The sequence below is a fragment of the Helobdella robusta genome (assembly GCF_000326865.2).
Source record: "Helobdella robusta unplaced genomic scaffold HELROscaffold_17, whole genome shotgun sequence".
Classification (NCBI taxonomy): domain Eukaryota; kingdom Metazoa; phylum Annelida; class Clitellata; order Rhynchobdellida; family Glossiphoniidae; genus Helobdella; species Helobdella robusta.
The window spans coordinates 3,130,101-3,147,620 of record NW_008703942.1 but is presented as its reverse complement, the minus strand read 5'-3'; the positions used below and the strand labels follow the sequence as shown (position 1 = coordinate 3,147,620).

At 34.4% G+C, this 17,520-nt stretch overlaps 4 protein-coding genes across 4 annotated transcripts; 3 read left to right on the top strand and 1 right to left on the bottom strand.

Moving 5' to 3' along the window:
• Nucleotides 1–1,209: 1,209 nt before the first annotated feature.
• On the top strand, nt 1,210–3,542 carry HELRODRAFT_170344 (hypothetical protein; the record flags this gene model as incomplete). The annotated part of the gene is made up of 2 exons (XM_009016154.1): nt 1,210–3,008; nt 3,368–3,542. The coding sequence occupies 2 exons, from the start codon at nt 1,210–1,212 to the stop codon at nt 3,540–3,542; spliced, it is 1,974 nt and encodes a 657-aa protein (XP_009014402.1).
• Nucleotides 3,543–4,298: 756 nt separating this feature from the next.
• HELRODRAFT_170343 (hypothetical protein) lies at nt 4,299–4,888 on the top strand (the record flags this gene model as incomplete). Its single annotated transcript, XM_009016153.1, has 2 exons — nt 4,299–4,335; nt 4,557–4,888. 2 exons carry the CDS (start codon nt 4,299–4,301, stop codon nt 4,886–4,888), a joined length of 369 nt encoding a protein of 122 aa, XP_009014401.1.
• A 2,647-nt stretch (nt 4,889–7,535) lies between these two features.
• HELRODRAFT_191040 (hypothetical protein) lies at nt 7,536–13,550 on the top strand. Its single transcript, XM_009016152.1, has 12 exons — nt 7,536–8,117; nt 8,463–8,545; nt 9,053–9,255; nt 9,856–10,048; nt 10,330–10,385; nt 10,793–10,972; nt 11,113–11,191; nt 11,589–11,752; nt 12,048–12,137; nt 12,591–12,740; nt 12,833–13,066; nt 13,208–13,550. The coding sequence occupies exons 1-12, from the start codon at nt 7,684–7,686 to the stop codon at nt 13,289–13,291; spliced, it is 1,950 nt and encodes a 649-aa protein (XP_009014400.1). The 5' UTR covers nt 7,536–7,683; the 3' UTR covers nt 13,292–13,550.
• A 1,817-nt stretch (nt 13,551–15,367) lies between these two features.
• On the bottom strand, nt 15,368–17,515 carry HELRODRAFT_170341 (hypothetical protein; the record flags this gene model as incomplete). Its single annotated transcript, XM_009016151.1, has 1 exon — nt 15,368–17,515. One exon carries the CDS (start codon nt 17,513–17,515, stop codon nt 15,368–15,370), a length of 2,148 nt encoding a protein of 715 aa, XP_009014399.1.
• Nucleotides 17,516–17,520: the final 5 nt, after the last annotated feature.

The window sequence follows — 17,520 nt, the reverse complement described above, 5'->3', positions numbered from 1 at the left end:
TGTTTGTGGATCGTAAATACGCATAAAATATTTTGAGTGGCAGCGCAAGGTTTACCTAATGTGTGGTAATGATTGAATACAAATTACAATATGTTTACTGACAATAAGTGTCATGTGTTATAAGCAAGACGTTTAGAAATTATCTGTATATTTGTTTATATTTATTTAAATTTATATCATTGTTTTTCCTAAAATTTTTTAATAAAATTTTAGAAATAGTTGATTGATACTGTCAAATCACATAAATTTGAGATCTCTGTTTCAAGTTTAAAGAGATGAAGATTTGAACGTACAGTCGCATAATAATTGATCAAGTTTTAGGGCTTAGGTGATCAGATGTAATCATGTAAGCCCTATTAATTGCATATTATCTTATACATAATGACTTTATTCTAAAAATTTTGTCGGAATTGTTTCAAAATTTTCATGTTATAGCTTGTTAGCGCGTGACCTCAGAAATACTAAAGGTAGCATTAATGAGTGTGAGACCTTTCGCTAAGACTCTCAATATTTCTTATTTTGCAAACATTCATCTTCTAACACTTTGTATAAATATGTCGTCATAATATTTTGTGACGTATTGAGTGACGCCACGCTTATTAATTACCTACAAGATTTTACAAGATTGAAAGATACCTAAGCGAAACTAGTAGGAAAATTTGTTGATACTCTAGATTTATAACTTAAGATTATTATTATATGGATGTGAGAAAACACATTCAGTGCTTCTAAATTTATAATATGATGAATTTTAATCGTACTATTAACTTATAAATAACTAAGCACTAGAAATAGATGAACAATCGAACGCCATTGCACTTGAATTGCAATAAATCGTATTGTTTCATGTGCTAGTAATTCAGTTTAATATAGATTAAAGTCATAGTTGTTTTTTTATATAAATGTTCAGACAAAATTTTATAAAGTTTATATAAAATTTATTAAAAATAGACATTTAATAATTAAAACGACAGTTTTCATTTTGAAGAAACTAAAATTAAGCAAGCGCTACTAAATTTATCTATGCACTAATTGTGCTCTGTATCTAAAAGCGAAACAAAACAAGTAAATTTAGTAAAAACCCGAAGTGGGAGTACTGTCTGAGATTGATTAGTGGTTTAGTTAGGTCTCAGCCGTAATGTCATTTTGTTTTTTGTAAGTTTATAAAAAATGATTAATTAATTTAACAGACAGATTGACAGTGCAACTATGGTTGTAGTAACAAAAGATCGAGAAATTATTAAGAATTTGATATCTCAAGCTCTGGGGACTCTGTGCAAAACTCAGCTGTCCTTCAAGTCAAAGATCACAATCGACGCCCTGGTAGGTGTAACTATCGACCACAACGAGGTTTTACTAATCACTGTCAAAGAGGACATTGATCTTCCGGGGTGTGTTGTTGAAAATAAAAATTTTCAAAGAAGTTCTAATCATGGAAGCATCAACTGCGCACGTACTTCGTTGACATCTAACTCGCAAATATCGCCATTTAGTTTCAATAATATTAACAATAATAACGACACTCTGTCAAGCTTCTGTGATAATCCGACCAATGGTGGTGTTTTAAATAACACTTGCAATATCAATAGTAATGTTATTAATAACCACAGCAACAGTGTTAGCATTGCTGGGGATAGGAATTCAGGTGCTCTCTCTTTCCCTCATTTCAAATTAACATCTTCATCTCAATCAAACAACAATGATGTAGATGTTAATATTCTATGTCGCCCTAATCTAAATCTCGTAAAAAATTTTTTTGATTTCTCGAAAGGCTACAGCAATATAAATCAAAGAGTAGATCCCGATCATGATTATTCATTAAAAAGCTCTATAACAGTTATTGCTCCAGATAATGATGGAGAAGATGAGGAGGAGGAAGATGAAGATGGGAGTTTTAAAAGTAAACGTGAAAGAGTTGCTAATGTTAGTTCAAATGACGACTCATATGTCACCGAGACTAATAATCCAACGTCAACTGGGAGTACAAATGCACCTCAGGATTTTACTTCACCACCAACCACAAACGATTGTGTCAGTCAGCATGTGAAGAAAAAGAACATTTTCTCAAGACTGATATTAACTGATAAATTAAAAGCTCGACAGAATGAATTTGAATCTAACAGCGTTTTTGAGAAGATGAATTCAAAGAAAAAGAAATTGAATCTGTTTTCCACACGAGACAAAACAACCAGCACCATTAGCAACAGCAGCAACAACAACAGATCACTTACATCTCTATCGTCTCTCTATTATTCCAATGACACAATTGCATTTCATCAGACAGCTGCCGATTGTCGACTGTATTATGATTTCATCAGTAGGAAGAGGAAGGCCAGTGATGTGCTTAACCTCAACATTGGCAACAGTGACACACCTTGTCTTAATGTTAATGACCACAATATTGATGACAACAACAATAGCAGCAATAATAACGCTAATGCTGTTGAGAAGGCCACCGATTACACCACAGTGAAAATAAAAACAGAACCTCCTGATGCTCTTCCTGAAATTTCATCAGTTGCAGCTGCTACTACTGCAGCTGCCACCATTACTGCTACTACAGCTACCACTTCTACAGCTACCAATGCCACAGCTATTGCTACTTTCAATAAAAATGTTGATGTGTGTGATGCAGACAAGCTGGGCAGCAAAGTTGATGATGATAATGAAAATGGTGAAGCTGATGTGAACAGTGATTACAACATGAGGAAATATCAGATCAAAGATGCAGAACAGGATGTTCATGATGATAGCAAAGATTCGTCTCAGGATGATAAAAATGATGTTGGTTCTGTTATTAAAAGTGGTGTCAATGATGACAAAGACGATGAAGGCCAAGGAAACAGCAATGTTAATAGTAATAATAGTGAGGAAGAGGCTGACGATTGTAATGTTTCAGCAACGAGCATTCGTCGAGTGAAATTCAAGCAGCAACAGCAGCAGCAACAACAACAACTGCAGCTATGCAAGTTTGAGGAATCATCCTCCTCAAATGAAAATGACAATAAGTATTACAAATTCAATGATAGCATTGCTGATGATGAGAGTTATGAATAATGTTGTTGTATTGATGGTTGTTAATGAGGATAAATGTTAAAGTTTTAATTAGACAATTTCATCTCTTAGATGACAAATTATAAAATGACAATTAGTATTTATTCATATTTTCCACTCAACATAAACGCCAATCGTCATTATACCTAACTTTAAATACTCAACAGCTATTATATCAAATTACATATCAAACATTACATGCACATTCAAATGCAGCAGTTTAACATAATAGCAAACCAACAAAATGACAACAAAAGCACAACAACATACTACTACACGTGCCAAACACCATATATATACTGACCAATAACAGCAAGGGTGCTCTATTGAACCTCGTCTCAATCTCAAAGTTCCCCGTGCCCTCGACGAATCTACCCTGGGTCGACTTCCAGAACATGCTGATCAAGAGCTGGAGAAGGAACCACAACGAAGACATGATGGTCAAACCCGCTGCTATTCTTATGATTCAAATGGTTGCTCTTAATTGATGTTATTAAATTATGTTAATGACTCATTAATCATTCATTAATCTGTTTTGACCTATTAATCATTAATCCAATGATTATTACTCTTGCATGTTATTAATCTGTTCTTGTAATAGCCCAATAACTAATTAATTAATATCTCGTTTATCTATATTTTTTACCTAATTCTTAATAATATTGTATTGTTCAATTATTTTCAGCTTCTTCACTGGTCAGCTAAGAGTTTTTTTTCCTCTGATGACTTAATTTTTGTGGCTGTTCTGTTCTTAATTTAGTTTTGCAAATAAGAGCTTTTAACACTGTAGTTGATTTGCTGTTGGACATATTCAGATGACAATGTCAGAGTTTGAATGGGTCTTACAGTTCTAATAAAGCACTGAAATTATTCCTTTAGATACTTTCATCACGCTATTTAAAAATCGTCCTACGCGTCTTTTTTACTTACACTTTGAAAGTTTTGTTCTGTTATAAAAATATTCATTAAAATCTTATGACAAACTGTCATTTCTAACTTTAAAAGTTATAAAAACTCATTTAAAACTACTTGAATTATTACTGAAATATTCAGTTTCATTTGATTATCTTATGCACATTATTTAAATGATTCCACCTTTATGACAGTCGTATAAATGAGGTGTTCTCGCCATCTTTTTTTAATTTGCTAACTTATGAACGATGTTTGCGCATGAATGAAATTGAACTGTCTTCATCCTCAAATTTCAGTGGACCAACTCGGCAGATGCCAATTATCATCGCAGGATGAGTGAATGTCTGCAAGCCATACTTCTCTATGAAGGTATGAAGTCATCAATCAAGCTGTCATCTTCATTTTACTCCATTTTACACCTTAATTCCATCCTACTTAATATCTTGAATTATTTGTCTAAATAAAAATCTTTTAATCATAATTTCATAATTTTTTACCCACTTCTCTCTCTCTTTCTCTCTCCGTTCTTTCTCTTCCTCTCACTTGATCGCCTATGTTCACTCGCCAAATCATGCAACGCAATTACGCAGGTAAGTACGTACCAGTCCGTGACATCCAGCGCCTAAGACTCAGCGGCATGACCTCGCAAGAAATCCGATCAACAATGGAATTCCTGAACTCAACTAGGCAGGGGAAGGTGGGATGTTATCGGGAGATCCGTGGTGGCATTGGAGTTTTTTACAAATGCCCGCCGCATTTGGTGGATGTCACATTTTTGGAGTTGTTTGGTCTGAATTTGTTGATTTACGAAGCGAGGTACAACTCAAGAATGGTTTCAAACGCTACGAATAGACACAGTGCTGTCTACTGGTATCGCATCGAGACATGTTCTCCATACCTAACATCTGCTGAGATTTTTTAGTCCATTATTTTTGTTAATTAATTAATTCATTTACACCTGTTTTATAAACTTTTTTCTATTTAATTTCTCTGTTAATATTTCTATGATTAATTCCTAAAAATTTGGATGGGTCCTTCCTTTCCAATGAGTATGTACCGGATTGAAATGTTTTGTTACAATGAATGTAAGATTTGGTCGTAGGTTTCAGTTAAATATTTGATTTAAATAAGGAAAATAATTTATCTCAGTTAACAATTCTGTTCTAAGAGATGTTTCCTCTGAATAAATTAACTTGCTTAGTACTTATTTTACACGCCCCTTTGTGCATTTGATACAAACTAGACTTTCTGTCGTTGCAGTTTTGTTATTTGAAAGTTTCATAGAATACCTTCTGGATGTTAGAAGTTCTGTAATCTGTCGCCATCTTTTCAGTCATCTCATTTCTTTGTTACTCCGCTAATTTCACAACTTTTCTTATTTTCTTGTATTTCATTTTTTATACTTTAATGGATCTATATCAAATATCATTCATTATGATTATTATTATTATCGTTATCATTCTCGCCATTGATTATTTTCATCACCCTGTTACCTACTATCAGTCATACAAGCCTTACATGTTACATAATGGTTGTTGGTGTATGACGTACGTATAATGTATTTCTATGTGTATTATATTTGTGTGCCCGTGTGTATGTACTTTGTATAAATTTTGAATGGTGTTTGTGTGCATATCAAACATTCGCGTGAACAACATACATATGTATTATATAATGTAATATATGCGAGATTCTAGCGATTGTGAATTAAATAAAGGGTAAACTAAGAAAAGATGTTTGCTATGCGAAGTTTCCAATTTGAAATTTTTCATCATTTACTTCTTGTGTGGCGAGTACTTTCTTGTTTTAGAGCAATGTACGGTACACCTCTTCGAATATAATGAGGCGTTTTGATCTTTAGTTGGTTAGATTAGGTATTTTATACCCTAAAACTTTTTTGGTGCTGTTTGTTAAGATGATTTTCGTGAGCCATAAATAGATATGTCTTGAAAACAATTGCTATGCGTTTGGAGTATTATACAGCTATTTGGATAAGCTATGCTAGAATTTGGATTTGTTAATTGCCGACCTTATTTTATATTCCAATTAAAGAAATAAATGGCAATTGTTTTTATTTAATTTTGTAAAGAAGTTCTGCTGTTTGCGTTTCTTTATGAAGCTTCTGATGATTTTTCTTTTTTATATTTATAATTTCATTTAGTTAAATTTTTATTGGCCCTTTTATTTTTTACTTTATCATTTATTTTGATTTATTTTGCTTCTATCCTATTGAAATATTTCAACAAAAAAATATGTATAATTTTGTTTTTGTTCGGATTGTTATTTTCATTTGATTTCAATTTATCCATCAATATTTCTCTGAACACGGCTTAATTTGATCACTCTTTCCAATACATTTTTATTTCTAAAGTTGCTCTGCAGAATTATTTCCTTTTTTACACTTAACTAGAAGCAACATCGTCGTTGATCTTACTTATTTATTTATAATTTAAGAAGGTGAAAAGATATATCCGCTTGACAGCCATCTGAAATATGACCAATGACATAACCCTAACATTTCTCAGGTTCATGGTTCAGTTCATATATTGTAATTCAGTTCAATTTCTGATCAATGTTTTATTTCTCGCTTACGTATTTGTGATTAACTTTTTCTACTGGCGACTGAAGCTCATCTCTTCAGACTCTTATTCAGAAACATGATTTCAATGACCTTTTGTCGGTTTAACTGAAAAGGTCTCTTTTGTTGGACCAGCTTTCTGGTAATAAAATTTCTCCAAATTTTATCATTACCCTTCTTTAAAAGCTTCACTTTCATATCTGTCGCTAAGTATTATTATTTCTGGCTGCCCATTGATTGTAGGCGAGAGTTTCAATCGTTTACAAAATATGACAAGTGGGTGCAACTAGTGACGCGTTTATGAAATGGACAAAAAATTGCTTCAATCATGCGATTTTGGCAGTCCTTGTTCTTGTTCACAAAAATGTAAGTAATATAGTTTCACACCTTATTCATTTAAAATTTCCATAAAATTCAAATAATCAATTAGTTTGATAGATCTCTCTCTTCATTCAAATGGTTGGGTTCACTTAACTTTGGCTTGACTTTTGATTTTGAACAATCTTAGTAGTTTCTAAAATAAAACTATTTCGAAGCTTTAAAATGTTTAAAATTGGAAACATGATACAAAACTTTGTACCAAAACAGGAAAACAATGGGTATGGTATTTTAAATATTTAAATATGGATTGATAAGGAGACAGGTGAAATCGCATATTTTTTTTCTTACGAAGATCAATAACTGTGAAATGCGTCCGCGACTATTTTCGAAATCACCGCTGAAAGTCAAAATTCATTTAAATTAAAAATTAAACGTTATTTTGTTGTTGGTGATATATATAAGTACAATGTTGAAAACGTACAATAACGGAAATAACTCGTACATGAAAAGGACGAGATAACTGACTACCAGTTTTTTTGTTAAACTCAAACTTTTTAATGCAATTAAGCGCTTTTAATTATGAAACACCTGTGCAAAATCGTTCAAGGCCCACCTGTACGAACACCAATATAGGCCAATGAATGTTTACTTTACATTTACATGGGTTCTGTTAAGTGCCAGTATGAATTCGTTTGCCTCTCATTTTAAATTCAATAAAAAATTGTATTCATTACTCATGAGAAATTAATGGTCGCTTTTTTTTAATTTTTCAAATGGTAAAAACAAGACAAGACCAACTTTAATAAAATTTAATTAAAATGAGCAACAAAAGTGATTTCCGAAATATCATCAGTAGCATTCGGAACTTGCGCCTCATAAAGAGGGAAGGCAACAACAATGCCAGCAGTGAGAACGCCGGCGACGATAAAATGGACGACGTTGACAACAACAACATGGACGACGTGGAGAACGACAACAACGCTGTCAACCTGCACAACATCTACAACAACATGCAACAGCAACATCAGCACAACACACCCACCACCACCGTGAACAATGGTGTCCGCATTCTGACGATAACACGTGACGAATGTGGGTTTGGGTTTAACGTTAGAGGTCCAATGAGTGAGGGGGGCCCAATGAAAAGTCTCAATGGGGAGTTGTATGCCCCACTGCAGTACGTCAGTGCTGTCATGGAACGGGGATCTGCTCATAAATCTGGACTGTTGGTTGGAGACAGAATTTTAGAAATGTGCGAAAACATTTTGTTGCCTTTGTTTATAAAATTTCAAATTAGTTTTAAGAGTTTATTTATTTTATACTTGTATTAATTGCAAAGTTAATTACTATTGGCTGTAAAATTTAAATTACATTTAAATTAATTATAGTTGTTTATCATTATGGACAATATTTCTCAGTAAATTGATAAAATAAGTGGTTATTAGATCTAAAGTTTAAAACTTTAAACTATTGAAAAAGGTTTAATTTTGATTTAATTCATTGGTTACTTGAGAAGCATTAGTATGATAATAAATTAATGAGTCAGTGGAATCATTAATTTTCAATCTTTTCAAATAAAATTCATTCAACTGTGCAGCAATGGAAAAAATGTGGAAGGCTGCTCCCACTCTATGGTCATCGAAATGTTGAAATCAACTGTTGACCTGCTGCAACTGACAGGTAGGTAACTTGTTAGCAAGCAACAAACAACCGCCACATACACTTATACAGATTTTTATAGCAAGGCATAGCAACTTTTATGTTTTCTAATCTGATTGCGTGTCTTCTGACTCAGTAATTCGTTTGAATGGTTGAGTATCGTGGCATAATAAAAGATACCAAACGGGATATAGATAACACTGATTGGACCCATTCCTTCTCTGGTTACTAGTTCAAAGTTGTAAATATCTATATGTAGTTGCTTAAAAAGTTAATGTAAGTTTTTTTATCTGATATTTTGAATGATGTTAGTGACTACTACAAGCTGAAATATTTCAAATTTATTGTTAATATTATTATTAAATTATTTTATTAATTTACTAATAATAATTGTTAGTAACTTTTTAAAAAAAACGCAATTTTTTGCAAAGTTTATTAAATATTTTTATTTATTTATTTAACAAAATTTATTTTATATAAAACAAAAAATAAACGAAATTAATTATTAATTTTATGAATTTTTGTCAGTCATAACACCAAATGTTGGCTCATCTTCTGGAGATCTCGCCACCAACAGCAGCTTTAACAACAACAACGTTACTGATGATTACACCATGCAAGATATCAGCCCGCAACAGCAGTTGCAGCAACAACAGCAGCTTCATCCAGAGCATCATTTCATCTCCATCCCAGATTACCAGGAAGCTGACAACAACGGGGATAAGTTTATTGTGAGATGCTTCTCCGTTTTTCCAGCACGCACATCGTCACCATCAACAATGTTGTCGCAAATTCTATCATGATCATCATTTTATGATATAGTCATTTTATAATGGTGATAATGATTGTGACAATGATGATGATTGTGATGATGATGATGATAGTGGTAGGAATTTGTTGAGTTAAATGGATAAAAATCTAAGCGAAACTAAACCAATGTAGAAACAAAACTTAGCAAGAAATGTATAGAAGTGTAAAGTCATCTGCATGTTTGTTAAGATCATAGTCATCCAATTCATCCTTCATCATTATGTTTTTTAGTTTAAAAAAAGTTCAGACAATGTTAACGGCAAACACTCAACTTACAGGCATTTATCGGCATAAGATGATAGTATGTCATACATCATTCAATACATCTTCACGTTCATGATTCTTTTTCACATTTTTCAATTTATATTTTTATCTATTTAACTCAACAAATTTCTACCATTATTATTAACATCATCATCGTCACAATCATCATTATCACCATCATCATCACAATCATCATCATCATTGTCACAATCATCATCACAATGGTCGTAATCATCATGACCATGATCGCCTGGCAGGTCTTCAACATCTACCTGAACAGCCGCATGATCTGTTGCAGACGATACAGTTGCTTCGATCGCTTGCAGAAAATTTTGAGGAGCCACTTTCCTAGCGTCCACTTTCTCACATTGCCCGGAAAGAAATTTTTCCCACTCAACGACGTCCAATTGGACAACAGGAGGCGGGGTTTAGAAAGGTTCCTAGTGTCAGGTATGATGTCATTCACTGCCGTTTATGGGGCTTGGTTGATTGGGACAGTCTGCTTGCGTTTGATTGGTTGATGGTGATTGGGAGAGGCTGTCCTCGTGTTTAACCATCTCCCAATATGGGGCTTAATGGTGAAAAATGACGATGGGGATGACTATATGGATTGATGGTTATGACGAAGTCGGGTTCTAATTAACAACAGTTTATGATAATGATGGTAGACGTGTGATGATGTGCTAATGATGATGCTAACGTTAATTGCAGCATTTACTACCTTTTTAAAGCGTGTTCTTTCAAAGATGTCTTCAATTGTGATCCAATGAAACAGTTTCTCAATCTGGTCGGTATGATTCGTGTTTCTCATTCCTCCCTATTTCATTCACTCTATCTGGCCTCTATCTTTTGTTATTCATTCAAACTTATTATATATAATTATTATTATTATTATTATTGTTATTATTATCATTATTATAATTGCTATTTTTAATTTTTTTCATAATAATTTTTCAGAACCATATTTACCAGACACACACAGCGCTTTTAAATACAAGAATCAACATAGATTGCACGTGATAAGCAGGGATCTCTATGCATTTGAATCCGGTCACTGCGAGAGCAAGGCCAGACGCCTAAACTGCTGTTTACCACCTTGCCCTTCAATATATTTAACTGATGGTTTTCCCAGTCTAACATATTAAAGTGCATTTTCCTCCATTGATTTGTTGCCCTGTTACGAACCTCCTCCAGCTAAACAGCCAGCCGTCATCCTTCTCGCCCTCTGGCACCTCTACGGCGTCTTTATCCTGCACTGCTGCAGAAGAGGAGGCCTTCATGGAGTCGAGGGTGATGATGAAATTTCTCATGCCTGATCAGTCGCTGATGGAGGTGGCAGTCAATCCCGACGATCATACCGATGCTGTTTACATGGTCGGTGCATGTGAGGAGCAAGGAGATGAAGATGATGGTGATGATGATGATGGTGGGATGGTGATGAAGAGGATGGTGGGATGGTGATCATTTTATTTGTTATTGTCCGATGAATGTTTCCAACTTGCAATCCTTTCAAGAAATTAGCAAACCACTTGTGTCTGAGAACGGATGTCCTCCCATTCTTCGCCCTCTTTGAAATAACAAAAAGTGGATTTGGTCAGTGTCTTTGGCGTTCTTTCATTCATTCATTCATTCATTCATTCATTCATTCATTCATTCATTCATTCATTCATTCATTCATTCATTCATTCATTCATTCATTCATTCATTCATTCATTCATTCATTCATTTATTCATTCATTCATTCGTTCGTTCGTTCGTTCTTTCTTTCATTTATTCATTCATTCATTTATTCTTTCATTCCTTCATTTATTTGTTTGTGTTTGCTCATTTGTTCGGCCATTCAACTGTTCAGTCAATTTTTTGTTAATTCATTTTCATTTGGTCATTCATCGATTTATTCATTTATTTATTTTTTCGCTTAATCATTTATTTTTTCTTTCATTCATATTCACCACTAATCACGCACCACAAACATCGACCGACCAATCAGAGCGCAAGTTGTACCCTGAGGAACTTCCATTTGAAATGTACACCAATCAGCAGCAGCCATTCAACTTGGCCTCATGCATCTCATTCAATAAGTGGCTCTTCTCGAAAGATAAAGAGGAATTCATCTGTAAAGACCCTCTCGTCACCAGTCTCATTTACTCCCAGGTTGGGTTTGGGGTGATGGTGATGGGGAAAATGCTGATGATAATGGTGGTCGTAGCGTGGTAGCATTATCACCGACGTCGTCATCATTACATCGTCATCATCTACATCATCATCCCAATCATCATCATCATCATCCCAATCATCATTATCATCCACATCGTCATCATCAACAACATCCACATCATCATCGTCATCCACATCATCATCATCATCCACATCGTCATCATCATCAACAACAACATCATCATCTTATTTACAATCATAACCTCTCAACGAATGTTGCACAACGACACAGGCAATGGAAAGCATTAGAAACAAGCAGCTTGAACTGGGGGATCTCAAGGAGCAGATCAAGAGTCTCGTGATGTCTGGCAAACGATATGCTGTTTGTTTGCTATTTCAGATAATTTCAAGATAATTTTGTTTGTTTGTTTGTTTGTCTGTCTGTCTGCCTGTCTGTTTGTCTGCCTGTCTGTTTGTCTGCTTGTTTGCTTGCTTGTTTGTTTAATTGTTTGTTTGTTTGTTTGATTGTTTGTTTGTTTGTTTGTTACGTAATTTGTTGAATGGATTTTTTATTTTTATCGCTTCCAGTTTTTTGATTAGCTGTTAATATATCTCTATTTTAGAATTTAGCTCAAAATCTTAAATTATTTTTTCAATCATTTTTTGAATCGATTGATTTTTAATTAAATCAATTTTTATTCATTCAATCAAAATTTCAATCAATCAATCAACCAACCAACTAACCAACCAATCAATCAACCAATCAACCAACCAATCGATAAATCATTTTACTAAATAATCAACAAATCAATCAATTCTTCGACAAACTCTAAAGACGTTGCAAGCACTGCGCACGTTGGCCAACTACTTAGTCGTCACCTTCCCACACTGCCAAAGTGACTCCCGGAAACGGGGTCACGTGATCTGCGTGGTGTCCTACGACTGCTTCAAGATGATGGCCTGCACGAAAGATGGCGTATTAGAGGTTGGGTCTCATTGATTAGTAGTGAGTGTTTTGTTGTCTCGTTAACCTCGTTGGAGTATCGATATTGATTGTTGTTGTTGTTGGTTTGTCAGTCAAACGTGGCAGTGCTATTGTGGGGGGAGATCGAACATTATGAGCTGATATCTACTTCACCGCTGCCATCGTCATCGTCACAATCCTCGACGTCGACGTCGTCATCGTTACTGGTGGCGACACCACTGTCGTCGTCGTCGTCGTCGTCTTTATCACTACCTCCATTCTACTTAAGTGTGACCTTCAGAAAGGGATGTGAATCGCCAAGGACGATTAAGATATTTTCCGATTATGTGAGTGACAATGATGCTGATGATGGTGATTGAAAATGGCAAAGGTTAATATAACGGTAATGATGACTATGGTGACGATGATGAGGATGATAATAATTGTGATGCTGATGATGATGATGTCGTCTTTTCAAAATATTACAGAGTCGTTACCTCAGGGAGTGTTTTGATAGAGTATTTGAAGAGAGGAAACAAGCTTCTAGAGCTTCACACTACGAACAAACCTAGCTAACAAGTCAATCAGCAAATCAATCAATTAATCAGCCATTCAATCAATCAATCATTCATTCATGCAATCATTCATTCAATCAATCATTCATTCGTGCAATCAACCAAGCAACTAATCAACCAATCATTTTATTAATCATCGCCTCGATCAATCATTATTGTTCAGTCAGTCTGCTGTTTTATACCAATATCATTTTTTTAACTTCTTGAACGTAGATAACTCTAGTGTACTTTCAACATAATTTTTATTACGATCTGTCAAAAACATCATCATGCATTCTATAAAAATATACAAAAGCGTTATAAAAATAGAACATTATGTTTGCATAATAAGAAGGGAACAGATTGAATGATAAAAATCTACTTCAACAAGCTCAACATTAACTTAAAAACATTTAAATTTGCTAGTTTCGGCAGTCTATTAAAATATTTGTTATATATTTTTCTACTTATTTTTGTAGCAAATATGAAATTTTATTGATAAATATGATTGTAAGATGTGTTCAGTATTGTACGCACATGTGCTATATGATAATGAAATGTTTCGTGTGTATCATAGATGTCTCGACGTAAGGTTGTAACGTGACATCTTCTGTATATGTATGCGTAGGCCTAGAGACGCACCGAATATTCAGCTTAAATTTAGCATTCGGCTTTGGCCATTTTCATAGACCGACTGGCCGATTATTGCAGTTCCCGTTCTAGCCACCGTTTGTTTTGCTTCATGGACAATAATTTTCGATTGTTTATAGCAAAAAATATTTTTTCATCATCGGAGCTCAGAAACTGAAAACAGGATGAAAAATTATATAAAAATGAATAAATTTTTCAATATCTTGTTTTTTATTTTAAGCAATAAATTTATTGCGAGATTTTGGGTTTTGGTTTCGGCCGAATAGAGAATCAACTATTCGGCCTTCTATACAATCCACTATTCGGTGCATTTCTGGCATGAAATCATGTGTGTATGTATGAAAAAACGTTTTGTGTGCATGTAATAATGGTCACACGTGTGTGTGCGTACATATTAATACGATATGCGTTTGTATTTCTACATTTTATTAAACTTAAAATTAACATCACTTATCGGCATATCTTTAGTATTTTAACAGACAAATTAGGCATTTTTTTCGTTTTTCTATTGTATCATAAAACAAAATAAGATCTGCTTAGAATGTTTTTATTCCTGAAACAATGGAAACAAAAGATTATTTAGAAAGCTTTATTAAATTATAATATACTCATATACTTACGTGTACTTGAACGTAAGTGATGCAAGAAGCATCTATTTAATTAGTAAATATTATGCACTTCAGCTGGCTATGTGTGATTGTGTTCAAGAAACTTACGTGGTACATCATAAACGTTTTGCACTTTATCATGTTTCTATATTTTTTCATCAATTTAATGTTGAACATGTTTTATATTAATTGTTTTTATTTGTTCTGTAAGAGCTAGGGCTGAGTATGAATAGATTCTAGAACTACTTTTGCAGGTTGGGTTCGGCATAACTTCGTCTAGCATAGATAAAGCATAAACCCAAGTTGATTGATTCATGCCTAGTTCTACCCGTGATTGATCTGTTTTGCATGTTCGGTAAGAAAAGCCTGATCTTATTTCTCTGATTTCTCGTAACTGCACAAAATTAAAGCAGCTTTTGGATGTTTCAACAGTCAAGAACGTGAAAAACCTTTCATTGGCACATTATATTTCACACATTACTGTATGTATTTATACATGTGTGTCTGCGTGTTTGTGTGTGTGTGTGTTTATATTTATATTTAGTAACATTTACGGACGTGTGCTTGTGTGTGTGTGTGTGTAAATTCGTTTATAAATGTGCAACAGTATATTTATATGTACTTACATATTCTCATTTGTAATGTATTTATATAAGTATGTACAATTACTCGATTGTACTTTTTGCCTTTTAACATTTCCTTATTCCTCCATGTGATACGAATTCACTTTGAAAGCATTAGCATTTACAAGTCTATTTTTCAGTAATAAATAAATAAATAATGCGTTTCTACCTAACGTTACACGATAAAATTGTCTTTCGTATTTTTATTTTCATCAACTTGCATTCGGTATGCTAGTGGTCTGGTCATCATGGTCAACCACATTATTCTCGTCAGCTGGACCAGACAGAGATGGCTGGTCGGTAGAGATGTGCGTGTCATCGCGTAACGGGGCATACCGAGTTTCGCGAACCAGCGAATATTTTGATTTTTCTCCGCTGGAATATCTTTGTTTATTAATCACTAACTTCTCATAGTCACCTGATTTCTTTGTTTCTTTCTTACTGTAGGCCAGATTTTTATATTTCGAAATATTTCGTTGATTATGATAATGATCTTGCTGACTGGAAGAATGATTGTGGATACGTTGATGGTACAGGTGAGTTGATGACGTAGATTGTGACGTTGCTGATGAGGTCACATTCCTATTCATTTCATAGTTGTTCTTTTTTAGAAGCGCGTTCCTTTTTGGGATCTCTATTTTGCAGTAAGTGTTTTCTTCTTCCTCCTCTCCCTCCGCTTCAACTCTGTCGTCGCCATCATCATCGCCACGTTCTCCGCTACATTTGCCGCTCTCGAAAATGTTTTGTACGTCGTTATAGTCGTCTCGAGAATCGTTACTATCGCCGTCCTGGTCCTCATTTTTGTCGCTGTCGATATTTTCAGAACTTTGATGAGCGAAATTTGGGAAGTTACTTTCGTCAGATTCGAAGACGTTCCTTATCGTCAGATTTTCTTCTTGCAGGTGGCCAGGGTCACCGCTGCTCTTCAGCGAACGACTTCTGTCGAATCTAACGCTCGGGGGACGGTCCTCGATGGTCTTTATGAGTTGTTTTAATGGCAAGTTTTTAAACAAATTTGGCAAGAAGGATCGTTTCATGAGAATTGTTTTGCCCATTTTAGGAAACATTTTATATTGATTGGAACATTCTTGAATGCTTTCTAATTCGATTTGATGTCTATCGGTCAAAAATGAACGTGGCAACTGATACAATTTTCTCTCCAAACCTGCAAAATCCATTGTTCTGCTGCCACCTGAAAGGCTTTGAATGCTTGCAACACACTCATTGTTTGTTTGTATAACATTTTTTTGACGTTTTTCAACTAGAGGTGGCGAGTTTAAAGGAATCTCAACCAAGTTGTACTCTTCTTTTCGGAAGTGTTGTGGACGAGGACAGTGGAGTTGAGGTGATAACTGCTGGTAGTAGTGACCATTTGTGTTTGTTTGCTCCTCGAATAAATTGTTTTTCATACCCAAGCCATTCGTTAATTTTTTAAGCCGATTACTCTTTGATAATAAAGTTGCTGATATGGCTGAAACATTGACGTAAGATTTGTTAGTAGCTTCAACTTTTTTGTTGTTGCAACATTGGTCTGCAACTGCACTCACATTCAAAGGAGTAGAGAGAGGGGTGCCAGTAAAAATTTCACCGCTGTCAAATTTTGAATGCCACAAACGTTCGTGGTCATTCGCGTCCGACAAGTATCCGGAACTATTCGACCGTTCTGTTATATCGACGAAATTTGCAGCAATCGATTCGTTTGTATTTGTAATGATTGTAGCATCTCTATGACATGTTTTCTTGTCATATTTAGAATTCTTATAATCAGTTTTCGAAGAAGCATCCTTTAAGATTTTCATCGCGCAATAAATATTGGACGAATTTTCGTAATCGTTATCCAGGAAAGCTCGACTTATGCGGCAATTTTCTTGTGTGCAATTGCGATTTTGATTGTTTGAACGCAGAGAGTCGGCTGATAAATTATTGCCGAACGGATTAAGAAGCGCGCTAACGTGTTTGTTAGTATTGTTTATGTTGCGTTTGTTGTGTTTGGCAAACGTGTTGTTCTTGGTGGTGGTGGTGGTGGTAGTTTTGTTGTTGTGTTCACTGCTTGTTGAGCTGCTGATGTAACAAGAATTGTTGAAACAACTACTGTTGTTACTATCTCTAATGATGGAGTTGTTATTATTCCTGTTAATAATTATACTATTAGTGTTGTTGACTACATCTCTAAGATTGTTGCAATTATTGTTGGAGAAAATAATGTTGTTGTTAACATTGTTGCTGATATTATTGTTGTTGTTGTTGGTTTTGTTGCTGTTAATATTGAGTGTAGTGGGCTTTAATCTCTGGTGCAGTTTATGAGGTTGAGGATAAGACCTTATTGATTCGATGTTGTTTTGTTGCAAGGATGGTGCCATTGATG

Bases quoted from the DNA above. Each gene is read 5' to 3' on its own strand.
- HELRODRAFT_191040 (XM_009016152.1), top strand. From the start codon at position 7,684: ATGAGCAACAAAAGTGATTTCCGAAATATCATCAGTAGCATTCGGAAC. The intron at 11,753-12,047 runs GTTGGGTTTGGG...ACAACGACACAG, and splicing joins CCAGTCTCATTTACTCCCAG to GCAATGGAAAGCATTAGAAA. The intron at 12,741-12,832 runs GTTGGGTCTCAT...TTGGTTTGTCAG, and splicing joins CGAAAGATGGCGTATTAGAG to TCAAACGTGGCAGTGCTATT.